We start from the raw sequence: 25,054 nt of genomic DNA, 5'->3' as shown, positions 1-25,054 counted from the left end.
CTGTCTGAATACTAGGCATCCTTGTTTTTCCTTCAATATAATTCTTTCAATCTGTATTAGTCTGGGTTCTCCAGAGAAACAGAACCAATAGGAGATATATACAAGTAATTGGATCATGTGGTGATGGAGGCCTAGAAGTCCCAAGATCCACAGTCCACAAGCAGAGATGATAGTATAAGTTTCAGTCCAAGTCCGAAGCCAAGAGAGGAGACTAATCTCCCAGCTCAGAGACAGGCAGAGAGAGCCACTTCTCCCCTACTCAGCCTTTTGTTCTGTTCAGGCCTTCAGCGGATTGGATGAGGCCTCCCACATTGGGGAGAACAATCTGCTCTACTCAGTCTACCAATTCAAATGCTAACCTCATCTGGAAACACCCTCACAGACACGTTTAATCTAGGCACCCTGTGGTCCAGTCAGCTGACACACAAAGTTAACCATCATACAATCTTTCGCCTGCTATGCTTGCTGTGGTCTTTTTAAAGTAAAGGTTTGATTGAGATATAATTCAGTCTTTAAAGTGTGTCATCCAGTGGTTTTTAGTATATTCACAGGTATGTGCAACCATTACCACAGCCAATTTTAGAATATTTTCATCCCATCAAAAAAGAAACCCACTAGCTATCAGCCACCTAGCTGTGGGGTTTTTTTTTTTAAGTCCTATCAATTCTTAGTATATGATGTTTTTTATCATCACATCAATGTTTTATCTTTCTACATCTATTGACATGTTTATTTTTCTCTTTTAACCTGTAGAGATAGGGAAATCACACTGACAAATTCTTGCGTTACTGGGATAAACAAAGTTTAGCTATGAGGTTCTATTTTATACACAGTAGGACTTGATTTTTGAATATTTCATTTCAGATCGTTTGCATCGACCTTCACTGAGCAAACATTTAGTGTGCCTACTCTGTCAGGCAATATGCAGGTGCTTAGGATTGTGAGTGGACAAAACAGACAAAGACCCTGCCTCATGGAGCTCACATTCTGGGGAACAGCACCCTGAATCTGGTGTTTATCATTCCCAGGCAAGCTTTTACACTTTTACTGTATATATGCCATAATCGATATTGTTTTGTAGGTTTTCATCCTTGAATAAATTGTATCACATGCTATATATTACTCCAAATCTTTTTTTCCTCAACATTATGTTTGCGAGATTCATTCATGTTAACATATTTAAGCCTAAGTCCTTCATTTTCCCTGCTGTACAGACATAACACACTTTGTTATCCCTTCTCCTGATGATGAACATTCAGGTGACTTCCAGTTTTTTGCCGTTACAAATAATGCTGCTGTGATGGTCTCACATGTCTCTTGTGCAAATGAGCAAGAATTTCCAGAGCACACAGCTACAATAGGAACTGCTTACACACAAGTTCCAGTTCTCATCCAGTGGACTAGATATTATGAAATTGCTCTCCAAAGTGGTTCTACCAACCCACCAACAGCACAAGGGAATCCTCATTTCTCCACATCTTCTCGAAAACTTGATATTGTTAGATTTAATTTCAGCTAAACTGACAGGAGAAAAGTTTGTCTCATTGTGGGTTTAATTTGCATTTCCCTGACTACTAGTAAAGCTGATAATAGTTTTTACAAGTTTATTCATCAGCCTAATTTCCTCACCCATAGTTACCCATTATACCCTTTGCCCCTTCCTACTACGTTATTCGTCTCTTCTTATTGATTTGTGGAAGTTCTTGATATATTCTGGACAATGATCCTTTGTGGGTTATTTGCTGACACTAAGGAAATGTCTTCTCACAGTCTATGACCTCTTGGGGTTTTTTTTTTTTTACCCTTTTATGTTGTCTTTTGAGGCACAGAAATTTTTATTTTAATAGATTAGTCAATCATGTCATTTATGACCGTTCCTTTTCTCCTCTTCAAGAAGGCCTTCCTTGCCCTGAGTTAATAACATCACACTCCTGTACTCCTGTATGCTCTTCCAAAATTTCAGATTTGCTTTTCACATTTAGATCTTCATCCATCTGAACTGATTTTCAAATCTGGTACAAGGTAGACATCCAATTTCATGTTTTTCTCTATGGATAAGCAAATTGTTTCCCACTGTCTGAAATGACACCACTTGAGTTTTCTGTATATACAAATATTTCATCTGTAAATGATGACATTTTTCTTTCTTCCTTGTCAATCCTGAGAAATTTTATTCCATTTTTCTTGTTCTACTGCACGAAGACCACCGATAGCAGCATAATCTGCTAAGAGTTCTTATTTGGAAGGAGTTTTGGGTTTTATCATGTGATTTTTTTTTTGAAAAAGCACTTATTATGGACATTTTCAAACATACACAAGGTAGAGAGTGTAATGAATCCCTACATACTCATCACCCAGCCTTGATGATGCACACAACCTGCCGATCTTGCTTCATTGGACCTCTCACTCACTTGGTGGTTGTGTTTTCGCTATAGTTCAAATGCTTTTTCTTTCTTTAATCTGTTAAAATGATGAATTACATTAACAGACTTTCTAATGTTAAATCATCTTGCATTGCTAGGATGAATTCAAGTTGATCATAAAAGTCATTTTTAAGCATATGCCGATCTAATAAGTTATTTCCCACAGGATGGTTTTGTCTCTGTGTTTTTGATGCTGATCTATATTTTTCTTTTCTTACACTGTCCTTGTCTAGTTTTTTCATATCAAGGTTATTTTATTCTAGCCTCATAAAATGAGAGGGGTGCTTTCCTTTTCATCTTCTCTGGAGTGGTCTATATAAAATTGTCACAACTTCTTTCTTAAACATTTCCTAGAGTTCACTTGTAAAACTAACTAGATGAGGTGGCTTGGGTAAGTAGACTTTTAATTATTCAATCTCTGAAATAGTTCAGGTTTCCTGTTTCTTCTTGGGTTAGCTTAACGTACTTTTTTCCTCCTGAATCATCCGCCTTACCAGATGTATAACGTGGTACTCTCAGCACTGGGGGGCGGGGGTGGTAGCGCCCCGTATCTGTGTGCAAACGTGTCTTTAGTTCACCTCACGCTGGACTCACAGCTCTCAGGACCAGAGTTCCAGGCTAACAGGGACTGTCCTCCAATATTTTAAAGTTACTTTCCCAGACCTTCTGGCATCATTGTTCACAAGAGGCTTGCCATCAGACTGTCATTCTTTTGTGGGAAATCTGTCTTTCTAGAGTAGTTTTTAAGAGTTTCTCTTTATCACAACGTGTCTAGGTCTAGAATTGCTTTTGTTCATCCTGCTTGGCCCTCGGAGTACACACTTGCTAAGACTGGTTCTGAAACAACGTTGGCATCATTTTGCTCACACCAGATGTCTGCGCTTCATCTCCCTGCCGCAGCTGCTCTGCTCCTCCACATCTCCCAGCTCACCTCTTCTCTCTTGGATCATGTCCAGTGTACAGCACACCCTTTATTTTTTTTATTTAAATAGCTATATTTTTCATTTCTAGGATTTCTACTTAGTTCTTTTTCATGTTAACCTATTCTTGGTTCTTAGGTGTCTTTCTTTTGTAATTTTATGTTATATGTTATGAGTTCTTCCTTTAACCCTTTGAAGATATTAAGCACATTGAGTTTAAGGTGACCTGTATTTGTTCTGTTATTTCTGTTTCTTTAGGACTGAGCTCACCTTCCCACTGTGGGTGTTGATCCCTCTCTTCTTTGGGCTCAGCTTTCACCACAGTTTAGTCTACAGAGTCACCATGAGCAAAGTTGAAGTTGTTTTCTGCAGCCCCATTCAGAAACAGGGGCTCCCACCCTGGAGTGTCAGGTTCTCAGTTTAGCAGTACCCTGTGAGAGCTACAGACCTGGCCTGCCTGATGTCTGCCCTTGCCATCTTCTGAGCTGCCTCTAGCCATAATCAGCTCTCTCTCAGCTCTCCTCAGCCTCCTTAAAGGGCCAGACACTTCTCCCAGAGCTGAGTCACTGAGGCACACATGGACGTTTCTGACGCCCAGTGCGGAGGGTCTCTGCGTCCCTTACCACTGTGCCATTTCTAGCCCACAGAGATTGTTTTCTGCTTGGCTAGGTCCTTTTACTTTCTAAATGTATTTATTATCTTATTGCTGTGTTCAGAGCAGAGGGAGTATGAGGTCTAAATGAGAGCATCATCTTCTCAGAAGAACCCATCTTTCTCTCCTGACTTTGACCTCTTCTTCCACTCTGGTTCCCACACCACCACCACTAACCATGTTCAGGTCCTTTCTTGTAACAAACACAACAGTGCAGGGCTCTACTCTCAATCACGTGACCTCCCTGCTTTGGAAACTCTACAACAGCTCCCACTGGACCAAAGGCGCATGCTTGGCATTCAAGGCCATCCGTCCTGGCCCCACCCCCCCGCCAGCTCCCAATGCCTTCTGTTACAAACCGTCACAAATTGTGTGCTCTTGCCACCCCAGACTCTGCTCCCCTCCTCACTGCTTTGTCCAGAATGCACTCTGGCCCATCCCTTTGCCTGACATTCAAGACAGCACAGACAGAGGGAGTTCCTCCCGTCACCGAGCAGACACACTACTCAGGAGATGTGGCCACCCTCTGCTGGAAGTCCTGGCTTGGAGACCAGTTATCTTTGTCCCCAAAGGCACAGATCCTCTTACCCACTAAGTGCTCAAAAACCTTTAGGAGACCCAGTTTTGGAAGTCACCAGCCTGTGAGGGAGCCAAGGCTTTCAGCGTATCAGTCAGAGAAGATGAGAACAGCAGTGAGCTGACAAGCATCCCCACACTTAGGAAATCAGAGCAAGGGAGAAGTCACAGAGTGACTCAAACTTGAGGTCAGAGAGGAAGCGGGGATGAGAACAGCACAAGGTCCTGATGGCCAGGAGCAGAAGTGCCTCTGGGAGAAGAGCTCACTCTGCTTTGCTGTCACTGAGGGCTGAGGGGCTGTAGGGTTCCAACCCAGGACGAGAGACGGAGATAGTCGTGGGGGCCATGTGGTGCGGCCCAGATAGTTGTGGGGGGCTTGTGATGCAGACCAGACAGTCGTGGGTGGTGTGTGGTGCAGACCACTGGGACTGAATTACTCCTTTGTAGTCATCTGGTTTAGTTTGAATGGTCTGTGAAGAGACTCCCTTCCTTTGAGAGAGTGGGACCAAAAGAATCCCCCTCCTTACACTTTACACACGTTGTGTGCTCCAGGTTTGGCCAGGGGTAGCGTCAGCAGTCCCAGAGGCCATGGCGCCAAGCTGAGGCCTGAGCACATGCAGCCTGTTGGGCTCCATCATGGGCGAAATGACAACCCACCCCAGTCTGCTCCTCTCAGACGTGCATCCCAGGGGGTCTCATAGGACAGAAACGTTTGGCAGGATCACGTCGGTGAGGCCAGCCATGGGCAGCAATGGGGGCTGTAGCCCTGTGAGGGGAAGTGCTCACACAAGAGGGCCCTCAAAAGGGCCCCCCAAGAGGGCAGAGTCCTTGAGCTGCAAGGGTTGCAGCATACAGGACTCGAGCCGATAGCCTCCCCCCCAAGCAGCAGCGGGGGCCCGTTTTCCAGACACAAAAGAGAACTGAGGGGCTGCTGGGGCCCGAGACACTAGAGGGAGAGGTCTAGGGAGAGCTCTGTTGTTTTATCCTCAAAGGTTAAAAGACAGACATGACTCCAGGTCTAGGGGCTGAGAGATAAATTTTGCAGCTTGAGGCCCAGTGGCTGCTGGCCAGCTGAGCTCCCCAGGGAGCTACCCTTGCTCCTTGGATGGCACCACAGCATCGGGCTTCACTCCTGGCCCAGACTTGCAGGCAGGATCCCAGGAACGGGAGGTCCACACTGTGGAGACCATCTATGCTTGTCTCCTACTTGCTCTCTTCTGTTTTGTGGAAAGTTCTGTCCAAGATGTTGGCTGTCTGGGTTGTGCTGAGGCACTCAGGAGGGGCTGACAGGGAAGGCTACCTTCCCAGCACCTGGGAGAGCTGAGCAGGCCAGGAGCATGTCAAGAGCCAAGAGCCTTACCTGGAAGACAGTGAGGATGGCAGCGGGAAAGGTGTCAAAGTTGGTCGTTGGAGTCTCATCTTCAAAGTTGAACCTGAGAAAAATAAAAAATTTTAGGAAGAGGCAGCTCCATCAGGAGCCCAGAGGACCTGGCACGTCTTAACACTGCTTGTTACAGGCTGCAAAAGTGGGCTGCGTTCTCAGTGTCACCAGCCTTCTTCAAGGACCTTCAGGGAGGGAAAGCAGGTGGAGGAGGCCTGGGGCAGCACTGTCTGCTCTGAGCTCTGCCTCCCCTGCCGGCCTCCCCAACCTTATACTCCCCACTCCTCGGCCTACTTACTGTCCCCCAAACAGCTGCATGCCCAGCAGAGCAAAGACCACGATGAACAGGAAGAGCAGGAAGAGGAGGCTGATGATAGATTTCATGGAGTTGAGCAGGGACACCACCAAGTTCCGCAAGGAGTTCCAGTACCTGTTGGGGCAGACAGGATCTGATCCTAGCCCTGGGTCGCTCCCAACCAGGGCATGCCAGCTCCGGATGCTGACTTCACACTCGTCCCGACTCTCTGCAGTCATACCCGTGGCTTCTGGGACCTTCTGAATCCTGAGGCCCCCACACCTAAATGTGAAGCTACCACATATCCTGGACTTCTCCACCTAATAGCCCCTGGGCATGGCAGACGATGTGTCTGGTGCTGGGCACCCACATCTCCCAAACCTGCGCCCCTGTCACTCTCCTCAGCAGAATAGTGCATGTCCCCTCAGGCAGCTGCGCCTGACCCCAGACTTGACCCTTGGCCTTTCCTCGCCTTCACCTCTCAGCACCCAAACAGCCTCCAAGTGCCTCAGGCCAGAGCGCTGTGAAGTGAGGACCACGAGTGTTTGTCACAAGCCCACTATAGAAGGAGCCACACAAAAACAAAAATCAACACCACTGCCTAAAGTGTGGTCTCCCACACGGAGAGCCTGGGGAGTGGTGCACAGGGAAGGGTGGTGTGAACCTTGGTGCAAGTGCCCCTCTCACCAAGGACCAGGGACACTCCGCGCGGAGTGTGTGTGGAGCAGCACCGTGACAGTCTATTTCCCTGGTATCCCACAACGCCCTCACCCTCCATCCCACCACTCAAAGGCTCCTAGAGGTCAGAGACTGTGTTGTTCTCACTCAACTGAACTGCCCACAGCCCAGCTGCTGACAGCTCACCAAGTGACTGGTGCCCTCAAGTGCTACCCTGTCTCTAGAAAGCTCTTCCCCAAGAGAGCCAGAGCATACTGCTTCCCCTCCAGGCCCTGGAATCAGTCCCAGCCCCCAGGAGACACACCACATGCCTCTGTGCCTTTGCACGTGCTGTTTCGTGACCTGGAATGGGGAGGACGCAGGACAGACGGCAGTGTCCCTGTGCTTACCCTACCATGGGGCATCTCTGGGCCCTGAAATTGTGTCCTTCTCCCTGTCCTGGTGTCACAGAGGCCCACCTATCCTCCGTGGGTTCTCTCAAGAAGTGTGCCAGGGCTAATGGAAGATGGGCTGGAAGACTCTGGAAAAGCCTCCTCCCAGGACAGGAAGTGGTCTAGGCCAGCCCACCTCAGGACAGGGCCACCTGCTCTCTGGGAGGAAACAGAGCCCCAAGACACCAGGCGCCACAACCAAGGTGACGGCAGCCCTCCGGTCACTTTCTAGAGGCCCTCTCAGCAGCATCTCACACAAAAGCAACAGAGGACCAGGGCATGCTGCACAAAATGCCCAGCAATGTTTGTGGACAAGCTGAGCCAAATTCCTGCCAAAAACTTCTGCAGTTACACTTTTGTGTCCTCAAATGGTCTCAGGTTTGGATTTAAAATGAATCAGAAAAGACCAAGAGAACTTCAATCTATCCTGGGAAGATCAGTGGGGTTCTGAGAGGCTATCTTGGTCACTGGAGGGGTGACCTAGAGCCTGGGGTCTCCTACACAGGCTCAGTGCTGACAGCTCTGCTCCTTGGGTCCTGCAGTGCTGTGATCCAGGCTGCCAGGGACGCTGCACAGAGACCAGTGTTGGAATGTGTGTGGGCTCCAGACTCCAGCTGCTCATGGTACAGGAGCCTCAGAAACTCAGGACAGGTGAGCCCACAGCAGCCTGGGATCCCTGCATGGTCTCTGGCCACAGCTAAGACCAGCTGAGTGCAGAGCAGCCTTTGCTGTTGATGAGACTGTCACAGATGAGGGTGTTCTTCCTCTCCTTCACTACAACTCTGGCAGCAAGGGGGAGAGACTTCTGTCCCAGCTCTCCTCTCACTGCCCTGGGCCTTAGCCTCCTTGTAGGCAAAATGGAGCGACTCGCTTCCAGGGTTATGTAAAGAATCAAGTGGGATAAAACTGAAGACATGGTCATGTGGCTGTCATTTCACCAAGGTTCAGACATGGCAGGGTCTGGCACAGGGTGGAGAAAGCAAGTCTGGGAATGGGAGCTGGCAGGCGCCAGGCTGGCTCAGGTCACAAGGTCAGCGCCATCTCAGGCCAGGACAGCTGAGGCCTCCCTCCCTCTCCAGGGGCGGGGCTGCAGGGTGGGTGGGCAGACAACATTCACCTGATAACTTCTATTTTCTCTATTAACTTTGAAGCAAAATCGCCCTTTGAAAGCTGACAGACGGGATTGCTGGTTTCAAGAGAGGGGATGGTATGAAATTATGCATTATGAAGCTAACAAAAGAACTAGAAATCCTGCTGGCAGCATTGAAGTGGTCAGGAATGACCTTGAGGATGGACCTGGCCCCCAACTAGGCCAAGATGAAGTTGTGCTGAGCTGGTGCCCTAGCACCGGGTGCTTAATAACTGTCTTTTGTATTTAAACTAATTATAAGCCACAAAAAGATTGCAGACGGCTGAGTTGAAGACTGGCACCACGAATTCCTAGGAACAAGAATGCTGTGCTGTCCAGTCTCACACATTGCCTGCACCCCCCCAACTCCCCCTCACCCAGGAGCACACAGATGACATACTTTGTGACTTTGAAGATCCTCAGCAACCGGAGTGCCCGCAGCACGCTGATCCCAAATGAGGTTCCTGGCTTTATGGCAGCCCAGACCACTTCAAAGATGCTCCCCACAATGACCTGCAATGGAGATGGGTCAGCCTCAGGTGCTCACACACTCACGCTGCATGTGCATATCTGTGTGGCTGCCTCTCTCGGTAAGCATCCACTCTGACTCTCCCATCTGCAGCTCCAGCCAGATAGGATGATACAAGGCACGCGCCTTGCCCTGAGCTCCTGAGCCTTCAGGGGCTGCAGACCCCACCAGTGCCACTGCCCATCCCCCCCTGCCCCAGACACACTAGAAAGACGTGTAGAGTGAGATTAGGCCCGCTGGTTTCCTGTCAGATCTTAAAGCAGCCTTGGCCAATGCTTCCTTGTGCTTTGTCACAGCCAGGTGACCCCAGCAACTTCTCAAACACCTCTGGGGCGAAGCAAAGCATTTCAGACAGCCTCAACTATTAGACTGCTTTCTCACAGAACACAGAATCTGCTTCCTTTTAACTTCCTCCCCCTGGTCCTGCCACTGCTCTTAGATGTTCAGATTCACAAATTGCATCTTGACTCTTGTCTTCTCCCAATGACCAGGAGCCAGGATGTGCTACCAAGAACAGACTGTGGCAAGGCTGCCCCTTTGTTTCACTGACAGGGTTATCTCAGGCACTGCCCATGTTGGTGGACTAAGACTTGCGAGCAAGTGGCATGCCCCTCCTGCTAGATGTTCCTCAGATAGGCTCTGAGGCAGGGCATCTTGATTAGTGTCTGGTGTGAGGGACTCATAAAGGACAGAGCAGTGAAGGTGGAATACAGCAGACCCCTCACCATCTTTCCTCTGGATAGGACACCCAACAGGGCCCAAATTCCCTCCCAGGCCACCACATCTCATGGGGCACACCCTGGGCTTATAGTCAGCATGAGTGCCCATGTCCTCTTATGTGTGTGGCTAATTCTCATTTCCTCTAACCCAACTTCTGCAATTGGTGTGGGAAACTCAAATGTCAAGTATTAATCGCTTAAATTCCATTTTACTGCACTTAGCTCAATCATTATCCAAGGTTTCAGTCATTTCCTGATCAGCTTAACATGAACATTCTCACCAAGAAAATGGTGAATTTGCCGGGACAAAGGTCTTGGTACATCACTGGAGACTCTCCTACAGTTAATATTGGCCCATTAAGCTGCAGGTCTGGTTTGGCGGTTGCACCAGTTATGAGTCACCCCAAACGCACAGCCATCTGCTGCATATTTCTCCACCTTGAACACAAAGACATCATTCAGGGAATAGCGGATGTCCTGCTGATGTCTAGATATACCAATTGCTGCAGTACCTGTTATAACCCTTGCAGTACAACAAATGGGACAAGCTTGCCACAATCTGTTCTGGGGGACCCTGACCACCACCACCAATTTTTCTCAGCACTCACACAGCACCCACATGTTTGCCCAGGGCTGAAGACTGTAGTTTTCTAAAGCTACTTTCTTCTCCTTATCAGTCTTCCAGCATCTCTCCTATTTTCCATTAATCCTCAGAATCTGTTCCCATTGGTTGATGATGTAGGTGGCCTCTAAGATGGCCCCAATGGTCCCCATTGCTTGGTGTTCATGCCCTTGTATAATCCCGTCCCCTTGAGGATGAGTTGGACCTAGTAACTCACTTCTAGCAAATAGAATATGACAAAAGTGAAGGGACATCACCTCGGAGATTAGGTTATAAAAAGACAGTGGTACCCTCTCAGCACTCTTGGCTTTCTCTTGGATCACCAGCTGCAGTGTTGTGACGACACTAGGGCAGCCTGTGGAGAGGCCCACATGACCAGGAGTAGAGGCCTGCCAGCAACCATGTGAGTAAGCCTGGAAGCTGACTTTCTGAGGCCTGTCAACAGCCTTGAGTATGAGCTTAGAAGTAAGTTCTTTAGCCCCAAATAAACCTATGGTGACTGCAACCTCATGAGAGACTTTGACCCAGGGACACCCAGTTAAGTTTACACCCTGATTTCTAACCCAACAAAATGAGAGATAATAAATGTTTGTTGCTTTACGCCACCAAGCTTTGGGGTAATTTGTTACACAGCAAGAAAAACCAATACAGATTTTGGAAACAGAAGTGAAGTGCTGTGTAATAAAAACCTAAAATGTGGGAATGGCTTTGGACCAGAGAATGGGCATTGAGCAGCATATTAGTGAAAGCCTGAAGTGCTCTGAACACAGTATTCATAGAATTTTGGACTCTGAGGATGCTGCACATAGGGGTCTGCAGGAAAGTGAGAAGAATCATAGGAAACTAAAGGAAGGGAGTCTTGTTGTGTATTGGCAGAAAGTTTAGCCACACTGTTGCCTGCAGTTAAGCAAAAAGTGAAAAATGTGCTTAATCAACTGGGAGATCTAGCTGAGAAGATTTCCAAGCAGGGTGCTGAAGACACACCTGGTGTCTTCTTGCTACTTATAGTCAAATGTGAGAGGAGAAAAACTGAGGAAAGTGCTGTTAAATAAAAAGAAGGCAAGACTTAACTAGTTTTGGAAATGCTCAATTTCCCAGATAGCAAATGATACCAAAACTAAGAAATGGCATGGTCTAAAGATGAAGCCAAGGGCATGACTGTGACTTTTAAGATCCCCAAAAGATCAAAGGTGGGCTCTCAGAGCACTACTCAGTCACATTTGCAGGACCTTCAAAAAGCTTGAGGGTGTGCCTCGAAAAACAGCTCAATGAAGTGGCAAGTCCTCCAGGACACTAAAGTGTGTTGATCTCAGTCATCTCAGCAGGAATACAGGCAGAGAAGGGTTAATCTCTACGAGAGCTGTGGTTACAGCTTTTGGCTAACGGAGCAAATGCCAAGAAGATTCACAACATACCCATAAAGTTCTTAAAAGACTCCCATTTGCAGAAACATCACCAGCTTAGTTGAAAGGGAAAGAGACAGCACAAAACAAAAATAGCCTTCTGGATTCCCCACATTCCACTAGTCGGAAGCAGGCTGAGGAAAGTGCTCAGCTGAGAATATGTGCTACCCTTCACAAAAAAGGAAAGTGACACAGAGGGCAAAGTCAATGCCCAGAGGGCTTTCCAAGTCCATAGAACTCATCACGAATTCCCAACATTGCACAGCTGGGTTCCAGAATTGCTATGGATGGTGGCTCTCTTATGTGTCCCACTGTCCCTTTTTGAACAGAAATGTCTATAGCAGTTATCCTATGCCTGTTCCATCTCTGCCTGCTGGGTGTGTGGAGGGATAACTTGTCTCTTTAGTTTCACAAGTCTACAGATTCAGAGAAACAGCAGGAGCCATACTTAACGAACTAGACCAAAGGAGCCTCAACTACATCCAGGCCTGATTTGGATGATGAGATTCTGGCCTTTGAGGTAATGCTGTAATGGAATGAGACTCTGGGGAATTGGGAGGGGGTGAGTGTATTTTACATTAGGAAGGATAAGAATCATTAGGGCCAGAGGGCAGACTGCGGTGGGCCTTTAAGATGGCTCCCAATGATCCCTGCCTCCTGGTGTTCATATCCTTGTGTAATATGCCCCCAGGAAATGTGGGCTGGGTCTATGACTCACTCCTAACAAATATAATATGGCAAAACTGATGGGTTCTCTCCTCTGAGACTGGGTTTCGGTAGCTTCTGTTGGGTACTCTCAGTTCTCGCTCTCAGCTCACAAGCAGCCATGATATGAGGACGCTCAAGCATCCTGTGCAGAGGCCCATGTGACCAGGAACCAAGGCCAGCTTGGAAGCTGATCTTCTGAGTCCTATCAGCAGCCCTGTGACGAGCTTGAAAGCAAATTCCCCAGTCCTAATCAAGCCCTGGACTGACCACGTGCCCAGTTACCAGCTGGACTTTAACCTCATGAGAGACCCTGGGTCCAGGTAGCCAGCTACACCATACCTGCATTCCTGGCCCCAAGAAATGGTGAGATAACAGACACTTGTTGTTTTAGCTGCTAAGTTTTGGAATAATTTTTTAGTTTCTGTGGAGATTATTCCCATGTCCTGGGATCCAGTTAGTTTAGACTGGAACACATTTAAAAGATTAACATATCTCTGAAATTTCCTCACCTCTTTGAGTTCTCTCTGCCTGTGTGTACTAAAGCCTTTCTTTGTAACTAAGAAGGAAAAGGATCAAAAGAGTTGGTTTCCTTCCAGCGGTCTATTAAAATCACAGGTGTCTATGTCTCAGAGAGTACACTGGGCAGCCACCACCTTTCCGTCCCCACAGAGATCAGGCAGCATGGCCTGATGTAAACCGCTACCTGGGGTCAGCAAGCCTGGGTTCCAGCACTGACTGCCTTGCAAACTAGCTGGGCAGTCTTGGGCCATCACATGTCTCCAGCTACTCATCTACAAAGTGAGTTATTGTGAGGATTTAGCAAAGTCACAGAAACAACGTTCTGTCAACTGGGCTGCAGTGCTAATGAGAGAAAAAGTTAAACTGAATTTTTAAGCTGAAGTTTTACTTCTACCTAGGTCCAGCTTCCCTCCCTGGCCACTGAGAGCTCCACAGGGACTCCTTCCTTGGGCTGTGGCACTTCACCTTCTCATTTGGAGCCTCCAGTGGGTCAGAACTTGGCCTCTGGGCAGGCGTTAACAGCACCATGTCCCCAGGCTGTGGACTCGGCACCAGGGAAGTATCCTGCATGCTCTGCTGTGTCTAGGGAAGTGATCCTCCACACGGCCTCAGCCCTGTGCTCTTTCACAGCGAGCCTCAGAAACACCCACCTGAAAGGCTTCCCTGACCTACAAGAGGTTGGTGAAGGGACCCAGGCCAGGCCCATTGCTCCCTGAAACCCCTACAAGGAGGGCTGGACCACCATGGCCTGTCAGTCATCCCCTGGAAGCTCTGGTGCAGGTGCCCAAGCCTGCCCAGGACCAGATGTGGGGGACAGTGGGGGATCAGGGCCACAGCCCCCTTGAGCTTTGCTGGGGAAAGACTGAGCCCTCCATGGGACAGCAACACATTTAAAAGATTGTTGTACCAAGCACAAAGGGGGCCAAAGAGCCTTCAGTCGATCTTGAGATTCCACAGACAGGGTCAGGGGAGGGAAGGAGGGTGTCCTGTGGGTGTGGAATAGCCTGCAGTTGGCACCCCATCTGTCAGGGCCTGACCAGGATGGCCTCCCCTCTGCCAACGGCACCTCCCTGTCTACAGGCAGCCTTTCTGACCCACATAGGATTACAGTCCCCTCAATTCCCTGGGTCCCGCTCCACAGATGCAGCTCACACCGGGTACAGCATAGTGGGGAGGGGCTGTGTGTGCTCTCCAACAAGGATACAGCTAGACCCACCTGTACCCTCAGCAAGAATCCCCGATGAGGTGTCTCACTCACCCCAAAATCGAAGCAGTTGAAGGAAGACCGAAAGTAGCTTCTGGGCCCCAGGCCATACATCTTCAGGGACATCTCTGTGAGGAAGAGACCCAGGAAAACAAACTCTGCAAAGTCTAGGAGAAGCCGGAGAAGAAGGGGATTAGCTCACGGCCTCCTCCCACCTGGCTCCAGCCCAGACTGGAGGACACCAGACCTCTGGGCTTTTCTAGGATTGAGCCCTCAGGCCTGGTCTGTGTCCCCTGAGCTCTGAAATCTCAGCCCAGGACAGGAATAACAAACAGAAGGGATGCAGAGGGATGCTCATTCCACTATGAAAGGTGGTGAGTGCCCAGTGCCTGTGGGATACAGAGGAAGGCTCAGCAGGAGGTGAGCTCCTGGGACTGGGCTCAGGAGTGAGTTCTGGGGTCACAGGGTACCCCCCCAGAGGGAGGTCTGGAGCTGTCAGGCAGAGAGCTGCCATCCCCTACGGAGAAGCTGGACAGCCTTGGGCCAGTCCTTCTGCCTTCAGCCTGCTTCAGGGGGAGTCCCTCAGCCTCCTCCTCAGAATCTGTCTGTCCACGAGGACTTCCCTAACACCCCTCCTCAGGACCCCCACAGCACCATATGTGGTTTCAACTTTGTTCACAGGTTCACCCCACTAAATAGTGAGCTTCTCTGCCACCCAAGCATCCCTAGATGCAGCTAGTACGAGGCTCCCAGGAGGCACTGATGCTTGCTGGGGACCTCAGGGACACCACCTCATAGCTCTGTTTGTGAGTCACACAGAGGCTTCTGTGGGTACCTTCACCTTCCCACAAGCCAGGCCCCAGCAAGCAGCAGCAGCAAGCAGGGCCTCCCTCAGCCCAGGACTCCCGCCACTGGCCGTGATGACCCTGAAGGGCCTCAGGACTAAAGGGAGGCCACACTGGAGCTGAGGACTGTGCTGGGAATTTGAGGCACATAGGCACTACCCCTAACCTAGCCTGAGCAGAAAGTTGAGTTAGAGCAAGAAATAACATTTCAGAAGCTGTACGAAGCCACAGACAGCAGGAGATGCAGCTGGGCTCAGCCACTGGCCTAACCAGGAATTCCAGACATCAGATCAAGGTCATTGTCTTTGATTTTCCTCCCAAAACACGGAGCTGAAATCAGCTCATTATTTCCTACAGTAAGCCAAAGGTTCTGTGGCCTTTGACCCCAGAGAAGTAGGGGCCAAGGAAGCAGCTCAGAACCCAGGGCAGAGCCCACCATGGAGGGCCACAGGGAAGGAGTGAAGGGTAAGCTTCTGAGAGTCCAGTCACTGGGCAGTCACCAGTCCAGCGCTGCCAGGATCTCTGACATCCAGACTGGTTGGGAGACTGGACCTCAAGCAGCTCCTAATAAAACACCTCCAGCCATCCCTAGGCACCCTGAAATCTGCCTTCCTCCACAGCAACTGCTGTGCTGCACAGATCCAGCAGCCTCAGCCAGGGGTAGAGCTGCAGCAGCCCAGACACTGAACGAGCAGAGACACCAGCTCCACTGCCCACACAGACAGGCACACAATGGTGTGTATGGCCCAAGAAGGTCTCAGGCAGGGGACTCTCCTTCTATGGCCTGAGTACATGGACAACCAGTTCCTGAGAGCAACTCACCCACAGCAAGCCTGGCCTCTGAAGTCAGCCAAAAAATCACCAGGGCACCCAAGCTGGACATGGGATGAGTAATGAAAAGGCAAAGCAGCTTCCATGGAGAAGTCAGGAGGCCAGTGTCAGAGGCATGGATGCCTGCTGACCCTCAGGCAGGAACCACCTAGGGAAGAAGAATCCACCCCAGCCAGGCCTGACACTGCCTGACTGCCCAACACCTGGTCCTGGCTGTGCTGACCCGTAGGTATGAGGGGTGGTGGGAAAGATGTGCACTGCCCCAAGTCCAGCTCGAATGCCCCAGCAACCTGGAAAGACCCAAGGCTCCTGGCCACTGAGCCCCATAGCCCCTCCACATGAGGTCACAAAGGCACTCTGCCTCTGCACCTCGGGGCTCCCCACAAAAGGAGCTCAGGCCATGGGAGGAGAGGCCACAGAGACGGGACTTACAGCAACCCACACACCAGGCCTTGGAGCTGAAGCTGCCCAGGTACTCATCTTGCTCCCCAGGAGACCAAAGGGAGAACACTGCAAGGAACAAGTACAGGAATTGCCCAAAGCGCAACTTCTTCAGAGAAAGGAAGTAACTTGATGCAGAAATTCCCCTACATCCTGCCTGCCTGGTACTCACTCTCCCAAGGAAGAGACACCCTCATTCATGTGCTCAGCCTCCCTCTGAGGCCAAGAAAGAGTGTTCGCTCATTCATTCCTGAATCACTCATTCCACTAGCAGGCATGATGTTGCTAGGAGCTGGCACGAGAGACAGACTTGACCTCTCTGGGCCTGCAAGGCTGACAGGGAGCAGAGGCAGACCATTTCAACAGGGTTTTGTATTATACTAAGGGGACAGTGTGTTACGGGAACAGAGGGACAGAGGGGAGGGGGTCAAGCCTGTCTTGTGAGGCCAGGGGGGCTCACAGGATGATGAGGCCCAAGAGCCAGCTGTGTACTTGAGCACAGCAGCCACTCCCATCCTTCTGTCACCACTCAAGCCTCAGCCTCAGGGGTCCTGGTAGAGCATCAGGGGTGAGTCCCTGCTGGACAGACAGCTGAGATGCACAGAACCCACTCCTCGCAGGGCAGCCAGCCTCAGGCCAGGGCCCCACAGGGACCTCCAGTGAAGCTGGTCCTGGCAGGGACCCCTCCTACCTCTGCCTCTGCCTCTTGCAAGGCCTGCCCTACCTTGTTGGATCAGCCTCCCTCAGCTCCACCCAGCTGTCAAGGATAGAGCCTGGGGCACTGCGCAGACTGTCCAGACCCAGCATATACCCACGTCTCCCTCTAGCAATTTTCCCTCGGTGATGCCAATGAATTCAGAAATTCCCAGGAAACCACAAAGAAGAAAAAGCAGCAAGGGGGCAGATTCCTGGCCAGGGACGCCTGTAGCCTCGCCCAGCTGCTGGGCACCTCCAGCCTTGAGCTCCTGCACATTAGACATGCGATCAGGCCATGCAGATTGCCCTCTGCCCATTCCAGGGGCAAATCCCCAGGAAACAAGGAGGAACCACAAGAACGAGTGGGCACCACCAGCTTCTTTCATGGGAAGAAAGGCCTAGCTAGGAAGCCCCACGGAGCAGCTGCATGCCACTGAGTCAGGAGGAAGCCCAGTCTCCCTAATCCCCAAACAACCCCCAAGGGTGGGGAAATTTTAGCCTGAGGACTCAAGGGAGATACTGAGCTCGGTCCCAAGCAAAGTCCCAACACTTCAAACTACGGGTCCCAGGACACATGAATCAGGGGCCAGAGGGGGCAGTTTAGTGCACACAAGCTGCTCCTTCACTTTCACACTCCTCACAGAGCCTGTGCCAGGCTGTCTGCCTGAAGCACCCTGGGCCCCTTTTGCTTCTGCTGCCTCTTTGCCCTTTCCATTGTATAAGTAATTGATTTCAGCACAAGTCTGGGAAACTGTAGCCTAGAGTACCACCCCCAACACAGCCACTCCCACCCACATTTTCAAGTGGCTGTGCAGCTGTCAGGGTCTATAGCTCATAAGATCCCTTCAGGAGCTGCCTAGACTCCTGGTCTAACCCGACCAGGCTCAGCGGTCCAACAGAGGGGAGTATGGCTAGCCCGCTAGGAGGGTTCTTCTCTGGAGAAAAGGCTCTCTTGGGCACCTCAGATGGTTTCAGGCACACAGGGCTCCCAAGGAGATGGCGAGACCCTTGTGGGAGCCCAAAAAAGGCCCTGTCTCCAGGTGAGCCACAGACCCCAGGCAGGCGAGGGAAGCTGACCCTGAGGAAGAGAAAGGCAGAAGCACTGACCACAGGACAGTAATCGTTAGTGGAGTCTGTCTTTAGAGCACTTGTGAGGTAAGACAACATACCAAGATTTTAAGCTCCATGTGGCTTGCAGAGCCCTAGTGTACAAAGAGTCAGTCTTGGAGTGTCAGCCCTGGTCCCTGGAGAGGGGCAAGGAGCCCCAACCACCCCACTTATCTTTTCTTCACCTCCTTGGTGCTGTAGCCAGGGCCAAGACAAGTCATGACTCAGATCCTTGTGGCCTGTCCTAAGGCTCATGGACACAGCACTGTAAGTCAGCCCTAGTCATGGACACACCTAGATTCAACCAATCAAAACAAAAACAAAAACAAAAATAGCCAAAAGAGCCCTGGGAGAGCCCTAGAAGTCAGGACTATCTCCTCAGGACCCCAGGCAGGAGCTGCAGCCTCATGGAAGACTGGAACGAGAAGCTGAGGAGCTAAGTCCCCTGGTCCACAGGTCTGAAGCCATTACAAGGGAGGACACAGATCCAGCTGGCCTGCCTTGTGCCTGGTCATCCCACAAACTTCCTCCCCAGGGCACCCAGACCCCTCGCTCATTTCACACTACACCAATGGATAGGGGTCTAGCCAGATCAGCTGGGCTTCCCGGAGCCGGTGCCCAGGTTGGCAGAGGCTGCACAGCCCTAGGATGGGAAGCTCAGGCCCTGGGTGCAGCCCCGGCCGCCAGCAGAGGCCCCTGGGACCTGACCAGGCCTGTGGGGGCACTTTGGTCAGTGCAGGGGTCCTACCCAGGACATTCCAAGGCAAAAGGCTGTGGACCAGGATTTCCAGGCTTCAGACCAGAGGTGGTTCAGGAAGAGGTGAGGGGGAGGCCCGGGCCGCATCTACATACACAGCGCCGTGGTGAGCCGCTGCGGCTGGTTGTAGTGCACCATGGCCACACACACTGTGTTCAGGGCCACCACGCACAGCACCACCCAGTAGAAGCTCTGCGCCTTCACCATGCGCCGGATGAAGAACCGGAACATCTTCTCCTTCCTACGGAAGTACGACGAGCTCTCTGTCTTCCCGCTCTTGAGGCTGGCACGAGCGAAGGGGGATCCTGGGGGGACAGGGGACTCACTGAGGACGTGTGGGGACCAGTGGGCCCAAGGACAGACTCTCCTTACACCGAGATGTGCCCCATGGATACGCTTCCCCCAGCCCAAGCATCTCCCTCCATAAACACACCTTCAAAGACGCTTGTCCCCAGCCTGGGCCTGACTAGGCCCCATTTCTGATTACAGGCACCATATGCGTCTGACCTGCTATTGACGTGGTGCTAATTACCCCCGCACCTCCCTGCAGCGGGTCCTGGCCCTGCCCACGTCTCATAGATGAGGGGACCGAGAGCCTTGGTGGTCTCCACTGTTACTGGGCGCTGGATGGGAGACCTGGGTTGGAACTGGTCTCTGACCCTAGCGCCCCTGGCATCTTCTAGGAGCACAGCCCCAGTGCTCCCAGGCCATCCCAGTTCTGCCATGAGGCATGTGAATCCTATCTCATCTGGTCCTCTTTCTCTCTTTAACTCAAGAGTCTGCAACCACTGGCCTGTTTTTAAGTTGCTTTACTGGAACACAGCCAAGCTCCTTTGTTTGCATCTGGTCCATGGCTGCTGTCCTGGTACAGCAGCAGATGTAAGTATGGCCCACAAAGCCCCAAATACTCACTCTCTGGAAACTTTACCCATAGAGCTGCTCCTCTCCCCTATTCACCACCCACACCCAATGGCTTCTCTCACTTCCGCACACACACCACCTCTGCTTTGCCTTGACCTAAGCATGAAATGCTTCCCTCGGCTGGCCTCTTTCCTACAACAGGCTCCTTCTCGGCTTTGTGTCTCGGCTTCAATGTCACCTCACAAAGCGCCCTTCTCTGGGCACTCCACCTAAAATAGCGTCTTCAGCCCCCCAACAATAATCATAACCTCACACCACCTGCCACCGTATTGGTTTCTTGACCTGTTCTGTGTCTGACTCCCAGACCAGGCTGTGAGCCCTGTGGGGACAGGGGCCACATGCTCTTTCACCACCAGACCCCTCGTACTACCTGACAAATGAGTGAGCAGACTTCCCGGGTGCTTGGAGGTTCTGAGTGTGTGTGTGCAGAGTCTGGCTTTGTCTGTTGGGAGCTCTTTGTGTCTCTGCCACACACCTGTGCCTGCATCGGGGTTTCTCTAGTTTGTGCAGTAAGACTTGGGCGTGTGTGTGCCTCTGAGTGTTCAAACCCAGTCAGCATTGAACATCCGGGCTTGGGTATTGGGTGCCTGGGTAGTGGTATGAAGTGTGTGTGAGCATGTGTGTTATGTGATGTCGTGTGTATTTGCACGTGTGTGTGCATGTGCACACCCAGACTCTCAGTGGCACACTAAGAGCATCAGTGGGCTGGTGTTTTCTTGGATTCACTGAAATGATGACAGGCCCCAAGGCCTTTGGAGAGAATTGTCTACAAGCTGAGCAGCTGCATCAGGCAGGAAGACACTGTCACAGACAGCCCCAGACACAGAAGGAGGGGTCCAGAGGATAGTGTCCATCAGCAAGTCCTCTGGGGGACCTCATAGGGTCCTAATGGCAGATTCCCGGCACTCTAGATGCCATACCCCCTCCATACCCATGGGAGACACTGTTCCATCACAGCCCTCCTCCTGGCTAAGCCAGGACACAGCCTCCCAATCCACATCCAGACACCAGCCACTGCCAGTTAGTCAGAGCTGGCTTATTCAGCAAAACCTCTGGTGTCCCTTGGGCTGACTTCCTCACTTCTTTCAACTCTTTACTCAAAGGCAATCTTCCTCCTGAGGCCTTATATGGCCATTCTATTTAAAATCCCAACAACCCAGACCCTTCAAGCCCCCTCCTGTCTCTACTTTTTTCTCTTTTTCACACAGGGCACTGACATGCTGGGTATTTTGTCATCTTGTTTGTTGTCTGATGCCCCCACTGAAACAGAAACTCCAGGATATGAAGAGGCTTCACTGTTGTATTCAGTGTTACAGCCCAAATGCCTCGAACACTGACTGGCACATGAGGAGCACTTGGTAAATATTTGTTGAGTGAATAAACAATCAAATGACTGAATACAGGAGAAATTAAAAGAATTATGGGAGAACACTATATGCAGCCCTATAGAAATAAGTTTGAAAAGCCAAGAAAATAGAAGATTTCCTAACAAAGAATAATTCATAAAACCGGTCCAAGTTCTTTTTATTTTTTAACTAGATGAGTTCACAGTTTTATCTTACCTTTAAAGAACAGATCATTTAGGTGTTATTTAAATTATTCCAAGCCATGCAAAGAGATTTTTAAAAATATTCTCCAATTCATTTTACAAAATCAGAATAAAAACTCTAAGTAAAATAGGAATAGAGGGAACTACTTAAAAATAACACTCATATGATCAATTTGAAAAAAATTATAATGAAATTCAGATCCACAACATACATTGGTCTCTTAACCAATACAAACAACCCACTAGAAAAATGGACAGGGGATACGAAGAGTCACCAAAGCCAAATTCAAACGGAAAACAAACATCCAGAAAGAGGTCCAAAATCACTAGCGGTGAATGAAATGAGAACTATAGTCCCAGTGAAGTACCACTTTATAATTGTCAAATTGGCCTCAAACTGGCAAAAGTCAAAAGTAGCTGCAACATCTCACAGGATGAAGGTAAATGTTTTCTTGCACTGTCAGTGGGATGTGAGTCCCAGCCCTTCTGGAAAGCAGAATGGAGGCAACCCTGGAAGGTACAAAGGGAGTCCTTCCTCAGCAGCCCTGCTCTGGGGACGGATCCCACAGAGGCAAAAGCACTGCTAACGAGGGACAGACGTTTACAGGATGTTTTTCGGAAGCATTTTTTATGGTGAAAAAAAACAACCTAAAAACAAATAAATGGCCAACAATGGGGAGCAGTTAAATAAATTATAGTGAATCCATACTATGGAATACCATGTAGCCATTTGTGAGAGCACATTAGAATTAGACTAATTGATGGGGAGGGGTTTCCAAAAGGTATTGAGGAGAAAAATCTGTAGGAAATCATTTCTGTAATGTGAAAAGACCCCAAAACTGTACACACGTGTACGTGTGTGTGTATGTGTGTACATGTGTGTGTGTGCACATGTGTTTGTTATCTGAGATGAGCATGGAGAAATACATACATACATACACAAACAAATAACTTTTATTAAAGAGTTCTGTCCTGTAAATGTCACAATGTAATGGGAAACAGATCTTCTAATTCAGATCCACTCACAGACTGCTGGAGAGCAGGGAAGTCCAGACTGGATTTGACCTGGTACCTTGCAGTGAAAAGCTGCCATTGCCAACTGTTGGCCCCTCTCCCACACTGCTGAGTGTGGAGGCCTAGGGCAGAGTCCTCCTTTGCCACAGAATGCACAACAGGGCATTTGGTGGGAAAAGGCCTGGGCACTTCTGGTACCAGACTGAGAGAAAGGGAACTAAATTGGCTCTGCCTAATAAATTAACTGGAATTTTCCTTTAACAGTTTGAGAAGTAGGGGGTGAAGCCAGGGTCTCAGAGGCAGCAGGCCCCAGGAAAATGGAAGATAGACAGGGGCTTAGGAGAGAGACGGCCAGAACTTTCAGTTCCCCCAGAGTCAGTGACACACACAGGACTCTGGCCTTGGGATGTGACTGGAGGCTCTATGTTTATGTGGCGGATGGCAGAGTCAAGAGCAGCCAGCTGCCAGAGAAGTATATTGAAATGAACAAGCAGGAGGCATTGGGCAAAAAGGAACTTCCAGGAGCCATACGCACAGCCCACTCCCACCAGCTTGGCCTTCAGAAAGAAATCTGAGCACACACTGGAGGGCGCTGTACTTCCTGCTAGCTTGGATGTGGGTGGACATGAGACTAGCTTACCTGAGAGGGGTGGGCTGTGGAGGAGGAGAGAGGAGGCCCCAGAGGGCTGGAAGCCTGGGTGACAAGGAAGAAGCTGAGTGCATATTCTATATCCAGCCACAGCCCCCACGGAACTAGGAGGCCCCAAAGAAACTCACCAACAGCACAGAGGTCTGCAAACCGGTCCTCCCCCTCCTCCGCGTGGATCAGGTCGTTTCGGCTCTTCTTGGTGGCTGCTCTCTTCAACACTGCTTTAAACAAAGGGTGGGGGACAGGGAATGCATGAGCCAGAGCCCTAGGCTGACCTGCCTCAGGGCTGGGGGTGCCCTTCAGCTGAGGATGAGATTATCCTCCCAGTGACTAGGAGCCTTCCCTGATCTGCTATCCTGAAGCTGAAGCTGAGGGAGGCAGGACAATTCCCAGCCCCCACAGGCCCCTCTTGGTCCTCAGAGCAAAAGGGACGAGGAATTTTGAGGGTAGGTCTCCTTTTTCTTCTCTCCACAATGATGTCAGTGGGGAAGGCCTGGCTACCAGGGAGACCAGGAAATGTCCATGTGGGGTAAGGCAGCCCTAGCAGACACACTCCGAGGCCAGGTGAGACCAAAGAGATCAGGTCAGGTCTGCAGAAGGGCCAGCACAGCCTTGCTCAGAGTCCCAGGTATGGGCAAGCTGAGACCAGGGCAAGTGTGGCCATGCTGTCTGGCCCTGTTCTCAGCAGTGGGTGTGAAGAGAGGGCAGCCCTCCTGACATGAGGCTATGCTGGTGGCCAGGGCCAGTGACCACAGCTATGCTGGCCCTCACCCCTGCCCCAGTGGCCCTAAGTTGTACAAGGAGTCATTCCATGGCAATGTGGGAACAGTATCACCCTGAGCCCTGTGGACAGATACAGCTTAGTTTAAACCTGCAGCTTTAAATTTTCTAGACGCAGTGCTGTCCAACAGAACTTTCCATGACTGATGAGAATGGGAGCCACTAGCCCCACCTGGTTCTTGAGCACTTGAAATGTGAGGAATGAGACTGAGGAACTGGATTTTGACTTTCATTTCATTGTAATGTACTTATGGGTACACGTACACAGTCACAGTCAGCTGCCATGTTGGACAACACAGCTCTTGGGTCCCCCATGCTGTGAGCACAGGCTCTTCTGACTCCTGGGCTGAGACCTTGGTGGGCATGGCTGTGCTGTCTGAGCCCACTGCCAGTTCCATCCCGTCTGGTCCATGGCAAGCAGCTCACCAGGAGCATGCAGCTGACCATCACACAGTCTCCCTCCAGAACGGGCTCTGCCCAGACCTGTGTGTTAATGTGATGGATGTGCACGTGCCTGACATGGAAGAGAGCATCCTGCATCACACGTGCAAGCATGCACATCAAAGCTCTCTTGTTAGGCAAAGAGTGCTAACAACAGTCACCTACCATCCAGAGGGGACTTCTCCTCCGCGTTCTTGTCCTCCTCAGCCAGCATGACTTCCTCTGTGAGTGAGACATAGCCTCAGGTCGGAGCCTTCCTGTGCCCAGCCCTGACCAGGGTTTATCCTCCAGGAACACAGCAGGACAAAGATGCACCTCTACCCGCAAGACCCTGCCTTCTCAGCCCTTACACTCCAGAAGCCTACGGGGCCCATGGCTGAGCTTTTTCTACCAAGACAGACACCCTCTATGTGTCCCACAGACAGTGCCTGTGATGAGGGCCTGGCTTGTTCCCACTCACAATCACCATCCCTGAGAGCAGCCTCCCACGAGGCAAGTTCATCACTGAGAAGGCACATGAGCAGGTGCCCCACACGCAGGAAAGAGTGCTGGCCCGGAGCCAGAGGAGGGGAGTCAGAAACTCCAGGCCTGACGGAGCCCAGAGCCAGGGGGAAGAAGGGGCTCAGGTTAAGGGAAGAGTAGAAGTAGCTCTAGGCTGGACCATGCATGAATTCTCCAAGAAAAGGCCAGCGTCCCCAGACCACATGGCTGCCTGGCGTCAGGACCTTGGGTGAGCTGGAGAGAAGCCCCTCTTCACTACAAAGCCCTTTCAGAATATCTCAGCTCTCCACTGCTAGACTGGTCTCATCCACCCCAGGGCCAGGGGACCCTGCC

At 50.5% G+C, this 25,054-nt stretch overlaps 1 protein-coding gene across 1 annotated transcript in view; it reads right to left on the bottom strand.

Annotated features, from left to right (window-relative positions):
• CACNA1B (calcium voltage-gated channel subunit alpha1 B) overlaps positions 1-25,054 on the bottom strand; it is a 195,973-nt gene that overhangs the window by 108,206 nt on the left and 62,713 nt on the right. The window contains exons 9-15 of the mRNA XM_046647936.1: positions 24,386-24,442; positions 23,128-23,217; positions 18,962-19,171; positions 14,244-14,356; positions 8,886-8,998; positions 6,251-6,382; positions 5,932-6,004 (exon numbers count right to left, since the gene is read on the bottom strand). Of these exons, the coding sequence (XP_046503892.1) occupies positions 5,932-6,004; positions 6,251-6,382; positions 8,886-8,998; positions 14,244-14,356; positions 18,962-19,171; positions 23,128-23,217; positions 24,386-24,442 (788 nt within the window). The remainder of the gene's footprint in view (positions 1-5,931; positions 6,005-6,250; positions 6,383-8,885; positions 8,999-14,243; positions 14,357-18,961; positions 19,172-23,127; positions 23,218-24,385; positions 24,443-25,054) is intronic.

Source organism: Equus quagga, chromosome 1, assembly GCF_021613505.1.
Source record: "Equus quagga isolate Etosha38 chromosome 1, UCLA_HA_Equagga_1.0, whole genome shotgun sequence".
NCBI classification, from domain to species: domain Eukaryota; kingdom Metazoa; phylum Chordata; class Mammalia; order Perissodactyla; family Equidae; genus Equus; species Equus quagga.
The sequence above is the reverse complement of the archived record's forward strand: the minus strand, read 5'-3'. Positions and strand labels throughout refer to the sequence as shown.